The sequence below is a fragment of the Mus musculus genome, chromosome 11 (assembly GCF_000001635.26).
Source record: "Mus musculus strain C57BL/6J chromosome 11, GRCm38.p6 C57BL/6J".
In the NCBI taxonomy this organism is placed as follows: Eukaryota; Metazoa; Chordata; class Mammalia; order Rodentia; family Muridae; genus Mus; species Mus musculus.
The window spans coordinates 65040637-65053064 of NC_000077.6; the positions used below are offsets into that span (position 1 = coordinate 65040637).

The following is a 12428-nucleotide window of genomic DNA, read 5'->3' on the forward strand; positions in this document are numbered from 1 at the left end:
ATGAAAGCCGGTGGGTTTTAGCGAACAGGTACACTCAACTGCTCTCCAGTATGATTTCCCTGTCAATGCTTTTGTACCATTTCTTTTATTGAGCCATATGTTCACTCTGGCAAGGAACCAGGGTCCAAATGATCAGGACTGGCTGACCGAAGCTCAGGTGCCTCAGATCCTGTCTCTGGACTCTAAATCTGCTTTCACGGAGGAGAGGCAGTCACCAGGCCAAATCAATCATTGCCTTTTGAAGTTGGCAAAGATCCTCAATAGAAAAAAAATACGCTTTTATGGGGAGCTGACTATCTTCCTAATCTTCTCAAATCCTTTGCTGTCACAAATCTAGGTGTCTCAGCATGGGTCTTTGGACTTCCTGGGTTGGGCAACTCTGCTGTACGGAGCCGCCTGTACATCTGAAGAGGCTTAGTGCTCCCCTTTGTCTACCACTGACACAGCGCCACAGCCTTCCTGAGCTGGGACAACCAGAGGCATCTGTTAACTCCCAAAGTTCTCGAAGAAAGGGGGAAGCACCCCTCTTGGTTGAGAATCCCTGCTACTGGTTAGCTAGGCTGTATCAATCCTCAGGGATGGGGCTCTGTTTCAAGCTTAGGGTTTTACACACGGAGGACAGAACTCACCAAGAGATTGAACCAACAAAGCGCTGCCCACCTCACCCCACCCCACCCCTCACTCCCTCCACTGATGCTTTCACGCACTCAGAAGGCCCCCTTTTTTAACCGCCCATCTTCCTTTGCTGTGCACATCATGACTGTCTATAAAGACTATCTGCAGTCTTACCTTGGTGGACCCTTACCGTTTGAAAGTAGTTTGCATAGTCAATTTCTTTGGCCACAAAACTGTACATGTCAGCAGAAAGCTGGTCCTGTGCAAGGTAAAATTATATAAGCAAGGTTAAAAAGAGAATACTGGCGGAGGGTGGCCAACACCTGTCCAAGACAGCACGGGAGGAAAGGGCTTAAACCCTGCTGCACCCGATTTTCAATAGTATGCGGCGTGTTGAATAGTCTCCCCGTGGGACTTCTTGTCTCTCAACCATGGATCTAGAAAGAAGTAACTTTGGAAGTTTACCATACTAGCAGTTTCCCAGAGCTTTAACTTATGGGCTTGCAAATCCAAGCTGGTGTGGGACAGTGATGTGCAAATGAGCTCTCTATACCTCAGCAGCTTGCCCTGCCACCTGCCACCAGAAGCAACTCCAGGCACACACAGTGGCTTGCCTCCCTCTGCCACTGCTTAGCTTGGGTCACTTCACCTTCCTGATAGCCTTCACCCTCAAACTGACTGGATGACCATGAGCATGTGGGAAAGGAACAGAAAGGCAGTGATCTGCAGGAAACCCGGATAGACAAGGTTCACAGTGGGGAAGGATGGCTGACTGAAAACTTGGCAAATTCTGACTCGCTCCTATGTCGCACACAAACTTAACAGAGTTCAGAGTTCTTCACCACCAGGAGTTCTGTCCACTTGGGAGGCAACTGAGCCTAATGCTGCCCTGGGATCTGGAACACTCTATTCTGAGAAGAGAGGGTTTCAGTTCCAGAGAGACAGGCACAGCAGGCACAATAAGTGTTCTCTGAGCAGCATACACTGGTGCTAGTAGCATCTTGGGGATGTCACTCTGTCCTTGTGTGTGAAAGCCATGTGGCATCTAGAAGCCACACTCCCTAGAAGAAGCACTCACTGGGAAGAGTTTGCAAACTGGAATCAGACCGGCAGAGCAATAGCACACAAAGCCAACACAGACAGACCCTGAACAAACAGAAGCAGGCAGCCCTGTGCTTCAGGAAGAGTTGGCCTTGTGAGACTGTAGGTAGTCATGACGTGTGAAGGGGACGTCTCAGCCACATTCCCACAGACACAGAGGCAGTACATCCTCTGTCATGATGGCCTGGGTCCCCTAAAACAAGGAGAGGAAAGAAACCTTTCCTCCCTTAAGTTGCTTCAGGCAGGCATTCTGTCACAGTGGTGAAAAGAGTAGTAAAATATGCCCAACAGAGTAGAACATGTCTACACTCGTGTCTTCCAGTTTACAACTCAGAAGAATGCAAAAGAAATAGCCAGATTCTGACAGGTGGAGATCACCACCATAAGCACTGTTTGCCCTGGATCTCTCTATTCTACCCGCTCACACTGTTTCATACAGGTGCTTGGGTAAATAAAAACAAACAACAGGGCTGGCGAGATGGCTCAGTGGTTAAGAGCGCCGACTGCTCTTCCGAAGGTCCCGAGTTCAAATCCCAGCAACCACAAGGTGGCTCACAACCATCTGTAACGAAATCTGATGCCCTCTTCTGGAGTATCTGAGGACAGCTACAGTATACTTACATATAATAAATAAATAAATCTTTAAACAACAACAACAAAAAACCCAAAAAACCAAATAACAATAAAAACAGGCCCAGACTGCTTGTAGGTCTCTGACATACGGATAAATTGATTCTATGGTTGGAGCACGTTCCTATTTCCTCACTAGTATAGTGTCCGATATGTACCCCTCAAATGTGTCTAGACCCACCTCCTTACTTCTTTATGACAAAGTGGGCAGTTGACTTATGATTCTGAACACCAGAACTGAGCTATATACTGCCACACACAGAGCAGTCTCCTACAAGGAATAATTCATAAATTTTTGTTTCCCGTAGTCATTTTATTCAATCACCATCAAATATATGAGAGAAATTAAAGTAATATGTTACTAGTTTATATTTTTATAGAGGTTAACTTCCCCTAGACGTATTGTGTCTGTCAATTACATTTCGTGCCCACTGTCAGTTCCTTGATGTGTGTAACGAAGAACAACACAGTCTGTGGTCCTATGATAAAAGTTGGGTTGGTTTTTCTTTTTTATTTAGTTTTATGTTTTGAGACTATGACTCTGAGCTTGGAATTTAACTAGGAACCTTCCATATTTTACTCCTCTTTTAGGTATGATAGCTAGACTTGGGGGGATGCTGTGAGCTCCTTCCCTCTTTCTAGGGTTGATTAGCCCAGGGTGTGTGTGTGTGTATGTGTGCATGTGTGCTAAACTTTTTAAATTCTTTTTTTTTAATTTTAATTTTATTTATATGAGTGCACTGAGGCTATCTTCAGACACACAAAAAGAGGGAATCAGATCTCATTAGAGATGGTTGTGAGCCACCATGTGGTTGCTAGGAATTGAACTTGGGACCTCTGGAAGAGCACTGACTGCTCTTAAATGCTGAGCCATCTCTCCAGCCCCATGTGTGTTAAACTTTGACAAAATAATTCCTTCTGAGGACAGACCCTGTTAAGAATGACAGAAGAGGTGTGCCTCGACAGCATGAGTTCTGGGGTTCAGATGGTTCTTGCTCATGTAAGTGCTAGGTGGGCCTGTGGGCCGCCCGCAATGCCAGTGTGTTCAAGGAGGAAGAAACAAGGGGTCCCTGGAACAAGCTTGCCAGCTAGACGAGATGATAACTTTGGAGCTGTGGGCGCAAGTCATACATGTTGCTTCAATATATGAAGTGAGAATGATCAAGCCTCTGGCCTCCACACACATGCACACACAAATATGTACACAGTACATGATACATACACACACCCACACACACCCTACATGTACTCAAGAATAAATAAACAGATTACTTTGAAATTTTCCCTTCAGGGTTCAGCAAGCATGGGTTGTGTAAAGGAAGTTAATGAGAGGGTACAATACATTACATATGTATATGAAATTGTCAAAGAATAAATTTAAAAAATTAATTCCCTTCAGGTTCTTTGTATAAGGTAAATATGAAACATAAGTGAATGTTAGACTTATATATACAGAGATATATCACAATCTGGAAAAAAAATCTAATATTAAAAACATTGAAACCAATACTTTTTTATGCAGAATATTCAATACATTCTAAGAGAAAAATGAAAGAACAGTGCAAACGTAAGATTTAAAACAGCAATTACTGAGAATATCCCCAAGTTTTAAAAACCCAATAGATCCAGGAAAGGCAGAGAACACCATGCTCAATAAACACACATAAATTACACATGCTATCATTAACAGTCAGGGATTGGTCCTTGCTCATGGGATGGATCTCAATTTGCGGCAGTCATTGGTTGGTCATTCCCTCGGTCTCTGCTCTATCTTTGTTCCTGCACTTCTTCAGAACACATTTTGGGTCGAAGGTTTTGTGGGTGGGCTGCTGTCTTTATCCCTCCACTGGGACTCCTGCCTGGCTACAGGAAGTAGCCACTTGCAGATTCACATCCCCCACTGCTAGGAGTCTCAGCTAAAGTCACCCCCTAGACCCTCTGGGGCCTCTCCCATCCCAGGTCTCTGGTATGTTCTAGAAATTGTCCCCCCACTGCCGATTTCCCTTCTCTCTCCAGGCTCTCCCTACATATGAGCTCCCCTCCACACCCCTTCCCATTCCCTCTTCCCCCCAGTTCCTTCCATTGACCTTCAATATCTATTCTGTGTCCCCTTCTACGAAAGATTCAACCATCCTCCCTTGGGCCCTCCTTGTTATTTGGCTTCTTTTGGTCTGTTGATTACAATATGATTATCCTGTACTTTATGGCTAATGTGCACTTATAAGTGAGCACATACCATGCATATGTCCTTTTAGGTCTGGGTTACCTTACTCAGGATAATATTTTCTAATTCCATCCACTTGCCTGCGAAAGACATGATGTCTTTGTTTTTAATGGCTGAGTAGTATTCCATTATGTAAATGAACCATATTTTCTTTATCCATTCTTCAGTTGAAGGACATCTAGGTTATTTCCTGTTTCTGGTTATTATGAATAAGGCTGGTAGGAACATAGTTAAGCAGGTGTCCTTGTGGTATGGTGGAGCATCTTTTGGGTATATGCCCAGGAGTGGTATAGCTGGGTCTTGCAGTAGAAACTATTACCAATTTTCTGAGAAAATACCAAATTGATTTCCAGAGTAGTTGCACAAGTTTGTACTCTCATCATCGATGGAGGAGTGTTCCCCCTTGCTCCACAACTTTGACAGCCTGTGCTGTCCTTTGAGTTTTTAATCTTAGCCATACATTGATGGGTGTAAGGTGGAATCTCAGACTCATTTTGATTTGCATTTCTCTGATGACTAAGGGCATTGAACATTTCTTTAGGTGCTTCTCAGCCTGATCACTATTAATGATACTCTGTTATGCTTGCAGAGAGGCAGAGAGGAACCTAGCATAACTGATCTCTGAGAGGTTTCACCCAGTGGCCAATGGAAAGAGATGCAGAGGCACACACCTAAGCATTAGATGGAGCCCAGAAAGTCTTATGGAAGAGTTGGTAGGTGGATTGAGAGACCAGAAGACAGGGGTTCCACAAGAAGACCAACAGAGTCAACTAACCTAGATCCTTGGGGGCTCCAAGAGATTGGATCACCAATCAAAGAGTGAGCACAGGCTGGAAACACCCCCGCCCCCAACATATGCAGCAGATAAGAAGCTTGGTCTTCATGTGGGTCCACCAACAATTGGAGCGGGAACTGTCCCTAAGCCCCGTTTCGTGCCTGTAAATCCCTTGCTTTGTTGTTCTCAGTGGAGAGGATGTGTGTAGTCTGCAGCAACTTTGTGTGTGTGTGTGTGTGTGTGTGTGTGTGTGTGTGTGTGAGAGAGAGAGAGGGGGGGGGTTAATGGAGGGATGACACTCAGAGAGAGGCTTCTCCCCTTCTCAATAGAGAATGGGAAGGTGGACTAGGAGAAGGACTTGCAATGAGGGAGTACCGAGAGGAGAGGGGTATGATATTAGAATGTAAAGTGAATAAATAATTAATTAAATACATACATACTTATTTTTAAAAAGTAAAATAAAATTACACATAGATGTGCAATGATTAAATTTCAGCAGATTGAACAAAGACAACATCTTGGGGGAAAGTGACATAGGGGAAAAGGAATTAGAGTTTAACTCTGAAAGCACGAAAGCTAGTACACAGCATGGGTCGGCTAAACTATTAAAAGTAAACATTAAAGCACTAGCTTAGAATCCCATACTCTGAAAAATTATCCTTCAAAAGTAAAGGAGAAATAAAGACTTGGCCAGACAAGGAAAGACTGAAGAGCTGTGCTGCCCTAGACACGGCATGTCTAGCATGTTAAAGATGATTCCACAGAGAAAGAGTATGACATGAAGAGACACCCAGAGCCCCAGAAAGCAATCACACTGCAGAACAATGAATGAGGGTGTACTGGGTAATTTTGATTGTTGGTCTCATCTCACAGCCTCATGTGACTTAGAACACCTAGGAGACGTGACTCTAAGGGCATTTCCAGAGAGGTTTAACTGGGGAGCCAGATATACTGTGAATGTGGTGGGTCACAACAACTTACGGACTAGAGCTCTTGACTGAACAAAAATGGGGGTAGGGGTGGTGTTATCCATATCTTCTTCTTAACTATGATGTGACCAAGCGCCTTACATCCCTGCCATCATGCCTCGCCAACCATGAACGACTGTACCCTCTGTGGTGATATGAATATGCTTGGTCTAGGGAGTGGCACTTTTAGGATGTGTGGCCTTGTTGGAGGAAGTGTGTCACTATGGGGGTGGGTTTTGAGACCCTCTTTCCTAACTGCCTGAGAGTCAGTCTTTTCCTGTTTGCCTTCTAAATAAGATGCAAAACTCTCAACTTCTCCAGCCTCATGCCTGTCTAGACTCTGCCATGGTTCCTGCCATGATGATAATGGACTGGACTTCTGAACCTATAAATAAGCCATAATTAAATGTTGTCCTCTGTAAGAGTTGCCTTGGTCATGGTGTTTCTTCACAGCAATGGAAACCCTAACAAATACACCTTCCAACTATGAGCCAAAGAAAACTCTTCTTTCCGTAAGCTGCCTCCGTCCTGCATTTTGTTACAGTGATGAGAAAATTAACTGATAGTGGAAGTAAAATGAAAGCTGTTTTGTTATTAAGTGTTCTCAGGGGTGACAGTTCCCACAAGCGAATATTAGCAACAATGTATTCACATTTGGGGGTACATGGTTATAAGGCACTTTGGAAACAGAGAGCTAAACATGAAGATCTGTATTCTATCCCTGGAACCCATATGGTAGAAGGAGAGACCCTATTCTCCAGATTTGTCCTCTGACCTCCCGAGTGTCATGGTGTGCCAGCACACAAGAACTTACACAAAAGGAAGAAACACAGAAACAAATAGAAGGGCACTTTTGCTAGTTATGAAAGAGTACTATGTTATTTGAGAATGTACTTGAACTAGCTTGTAAATTGTAAGTTCTAGAGAAGCCACTAAAAACGTCAAAATGGGAAGCTACTGTAATATTTTAAAGGAGAGAATCAAAATCAGATAAAATGTTCAATTCAAACTACAAATGAAAGAATTGTGGAAGAGAAGCTTAGGAGTGAGAGCAACATATCTAAATCCGAAACATGCTAGGTAGCAACCTATGCTATCGATAATCACTCTGAACACTAAGTCTATCAACTGAAAGACAAAAACTGTCGGAACAGCATACAAAAGCAAAGCATAGTCAACTATATGTTGGCTACGGCTTTAATCTTTTGTATACGTTTATTTATTTTTATATTATGTATGTGAGAGTTTTGGTGGCCAGGCATGCACGTGTATGTGTGGTACCCGAGGTCAGAAGAGGGCATCTGATCCTATGGAACTAGAGTTACAGATAGGTGTAGTGCCAATGTGGTGCTAGGAACCAAGCCTGGGTCATTTGCAAGAGTGATAAATACTCTTAACCACCAAGTCTACCAGGTCTTAAACCCAGATGAAACCCACGTTAAATAAAAATGCACATGTAGATTAAATATAAAGGGAAGAGCCAGGCATGGGGACACTTGCTTGTAATCCTGACACTCTGGAGGCTGGGGAAGGGGCTGAAAACTCTGATGCTACTATGGAATATAGGATGAAATACTGTCTCACTCTCCTCCTCAAAAGAAGAAAAGGGATGTACAAAGACACACTTTGCCAAGACTAACCAAAAGAAAGTGGGGCTGCCATATTGCTGTTTCAGATAAAGCAGACATTAGAATAAGGAAAGTTATTGGGGCAGGATGGGTAGGAAGGAACCCCAGGAGAGGAGTCAGTACTCCAGAAGACATAATAATCTTCAATGTATATATAGAACATCAAGCTATGCTCATCAATAACTTATAGAACTCCAAAGGGAAGCAGAATCCCAGTGGAAACGGTAGCAGTAGGCTGGAAGTCAGCACAGACACAGATGAGCTCAGCAGCATCACCAAAGCATAGGCAGGCCACACCCTTAACCGCAGCAAATGCACATCATTCACAAATGCGCATGCAGTCTAGAGCAAGAAAGACCATGTTCTGGGCCATCACACATACTTGGCAGATGAAACAATACAGGCCTTATGATGTCTTCCTTCAGATTCAATGAGAAACTGGTATCAAGCAGAACACCGGCCCAAGCACTCGAGGGACTGAAGAACACACTGATAACCAGTAACCCGATCAAACGCTGGGGTCTTCTGTGCCTGTTCGGTGCTGACTGTAGGCTTCACAACTCTCTTGAGGCTGGGTAAATGCAACTGTTAGACAACTACAAAATCCTCTATGAAGCACAGGACTCACCAGTGAAGGAGGCCAGATTCCAATTTGTCAGCCAGCCAACCGGTGGACCAGACACCCACACAATGTGAAAACAGAGGGTGGAGGTGAGACTGTTCCTCTAGCAGGAGCTGGCATGTCTACTAGACACAGCCTGCTACCTGAGATCAGACAGAGCCTGCTTCCCACAGAGCAGGGACACAGTCTCGGTTCCAGAGCTCGGCATGTCCCAGCACACTCCGGCCTCTGCCGAGGAGATTCTCCTCCCTTTGTTTCCTGCTGCACATGAAGGGAGGGCTGAGTGTGGAGAATCATATCTGCCTTCCAAAAGCCAAATGGCCAACAGTATGTTTTGATTAATATCAAATGAAGGCAGATGGGGAAATACCAGTTCTATGAAAACACGTGCTTTCTTTGGCTCTCACAGTCTATTCCCAACGTTATTTTACCCAAACCACTTCAACAAAAGAGCGACATAAAAGACCGTGGTCAATCGCAGGATTCTAATGTTTCCCATTTATCATTATAAAAACAAGGATAACTTTGTAACTATTTGTATACAGCTATTGTATGTCGGAGAAATTATTATTATCTATAGGAAACTTATATAAAAACCAGATATTTTCCCTTTTAAGTGTCTCGCTTAGTTGTTTTTAATTAAGAATTTAAAATGGGCATAAGATCTGAATAGAGTCATCCTCAAGGAAACGGACCCAGGGCAAACAAGCATAGGAAGCAATTCTAACATCGTTATTGAGGACTTTTAAATAAGAAGAGAAGTTATAAACAGTGTTCTGACACACCCCTTTGAGAGGGGCCAAAACTCTCAGCTACTGACAACACTGGATGATGAGACGGACAAGGAGCAACAGGAAGGCTCCTTGCTGCTGCTTGGGACTCGAGAAGGAAATGAAACTGGGTTCACATATAGGAACAGCATCTGTGTTTGTAATTGCCAACCCTCGGCTGCAACTAAGATGCCCCCGGGGAGCTGAATGGATAAATGATCTGTGTCACACCAAGGAAACGCACACCATTCACAATTTCAAATGTGAGCTTCTAAGCCACAAGGCAGCTTAAAGGAAACCCACATGCCCAGTGTAAAGGGCAAGCTGCCAGTGTGGAATGTCTGCTCCCTGAGGGCAGCTATCTGAGTTCTGAAGTCTGCAAACTGACAGAGACCGCAGGAAGATGAGGAGCTAGCAGAACTCGGGGTGATCCTTCTACTATTCTAATGTCAGACACACATCACACATGTGTCCACATCCACTCAAAGTACAACCCAGTAGTGAGCCCAGCGTGAACTGATGCAGGCCGAGGGAGCTGTTATAGACAGGGCATGGGAACCACCTTTATATGGGAACCACAGCTTCTTCTTGCTGTGACGCTAAAGGTCCTCTCAAAACAGAATTAAAGTGGTTTTTACTACTTTATAACTTATTTTAAAGGTCTAAAACCAAGGCAAAAATCAAAAGATTTGAGAGAGAGAAATCACTGACATGGGCCAGTTTTATCTTTCTAAGCATCCCTGACTCGCTTTTCGGAAGCTCCCACTGTTTGCACACAGCTGTAAGAAATTCCTGGGTATCCTTTCAAGTCACATACTCAGTTTCCTGCCAGGTCGATTCTGGTCTTGACTCTGAACAACTCCACGCCAGAACTGTTCCTTCATTTTGCAGACTTGCCTTGCATTCTAATTGACCATGTCTGTAAGAAACACCATCTCTAAAGAAAGTGACACAGCAGCCATGACCACAACTGCAGCCCTCCATATCTATATGTATACATACACATCATACACACAGCACGTGACATGTAAACACACATGGTCTGGTTAGGCTGGCTGGCTGGCCAGCTTCAGCGATCTGTCTCCCCGTGCTCCACTCCAAACACAGCGCTGTAAGCATACAGTGCTAGACCTAACCTTCCATGTGGAAGATCAACATTATGGTCCTTGTGTACAGCAGGTGCTCTACCAGCTGAGCTATCTCCCTGTCTACTACCTCTCCTTTTATCCATCAGGATCAGGGAATTTGCTGTGAGATTGGGTCTCCTGGTAACATCAGAAGCTGCACCCATGAAGTCTCATGGACATGACCACCCAAATGTGAGCTGAACAAGGATAGCATCAACAGACATGCCAAAGTGGGTGAAGAGCACCTGCAAGGCCTCAACCCTACACAAAGAACTGCAGGCCACTAGGGGATGCCGAGACCTGGAGAACTAGTCTTCCCCAGGGAAGTTCTCCAGTACCAAACGGTCAGTCCTGAAAACATGCATACAAGTAACACTGTACAGAATAAGCAAGGTATATTTACGTATTAGAGGCTATACATGTATATACAGATACATATTTGCATGCAACAACAATGTAAAAAGTGGCCATGAATTTGAAGCGCACAAGGAAGAGTACATGAGAAGGATTGGAGGGAGAGAGGGAAGGGAGAAATTGTTATAACTACAATATCAGAAAATATCATAAAATAACTCATATTATGAATTTTAAAATAATATATAATATACATTAAAATTAGATTAATTATGTGTATGACCTGACTTGTGAGAAAGATTTTCTAATTTCTTATTAACCTATCTTTATAGCATTTGGTAAAAGTAATAAAGTTTGTTAAATAACCCTCCTGCCCTAAAATAAAAAGGCTATTAAACTGAGTAGCAGGCTATACAACAGAAAAAGTATATACATCATGTCCAAATCCGCAGGAGAGAGACTTACACTTCAGAAACAGCGCAGCAGCTTGGATCTGCCACTGACCCAGAAGCACAAGTGGGCTGTCTGCCTCAACCACAGTGAATCTGGGATCTGAGGCATTTGTAGTTCTCGGCTTGGTTTTTACAGGATGGCAGCCTGGGAGACCGAGGATTTTTTTAAAAATGATTCTTCAAAGCTTCAAATCCCAGAGAACTACTGAATGTCATGTGAACGTGAGGTCAATGCTACCTACACGGTGTGGCTGCAAGAGTCAATGAACCAGGCAAGAAAGCCACAGCCATCTGCAAGCAAAGCGTCCCTTTCTTTAAAACTGCCTGGGAAGGCTGAGGATACAGCTTTGTGGCAGACTGCTTGCCTAGCATGACATAGCCCTGCATTCGATACACATGCGCACGCGTATGCGCATGCACGCATGTACAGAGCCAACACATAATACGAATGTAATGTATTTGTAGAAGTGAGTTGTCTAATATTTGGGTCTAAGCATAGTTTTCACCAGTTTAACTTTCTTAGGGACCCAACCTAACACAAAGACATGTGAAGAGACGTAAATATATACAGCGGCGCTATGAATGGTCTATGACTCATTGTGTCCTACACAGTGTGTACGTATGGGCGGGTATAGTAGATTGGAACAGTAATGTGTGCAATGAATGACATAATCCCATATAAGTACAGGATCCCAGTTCTTAGAATAAGCCCTTCTCTCTTAAAAAGAAAATTTGTTTTCTTTGTTGATCTCTATAGCTAACATTTGAGCTGTCTCCCAATAGCTATATGGTGGATACAGTGACTCGGGTAGTATTAAAAAGCAAACAAGAGAAGAAACATTTTCATATCACAGGACTTGAGGCTCAGTCTAAATTCTCACTTGACCTTGACACCTACCACTGTACTCTCTGGAACTCAGTTGCCCTAAAGCTCCCCACAAAAATGAAGGACATGCCCTCATTGCTCACAGTGTCAGATCTCCAATGACAGTCTGGGCCTCCAAATTCTGGTCACCCTCACAGCTCCGAGTCTGAGCTCATCCTGTACTCTCTGGAGATAGGAGGAGGCAATGGAGACACTTCAACTGACTGGAACATCACCAGCCGAGTTTTAAGGAAACTCCACTGACCAACACAGTCAATCCCTAAGGACTCCTCAGCC

At 43.8% G+C, this 12428-nt stretch overlaps 1 protein-coding gene across 8 annotated transcripts in view; it reads right to left on the reverse strand.

The window, feature by feature from the left end:
- The window catches only part of Arhgap44 (Rho GTPase activating protein 44), a 160934-nt gene that overhangs the window by 38598 nt on the left and 109908 nt on the right, over positions 1–12428 (reverse strand). For all 8 annotated transcript variants that reach the window (XM_006532873.4, XM_017314452.2, XM_006532871.4 and 5 more), the window contains one exon: positions 806–874. In XM_006532873.4, coding sequence (XP_006532936.1) covers positions 806–874 — 69 coding nt within the window. The remainder of the gene's footprint in view (positions 1–805; positions 875–12428) is intronic.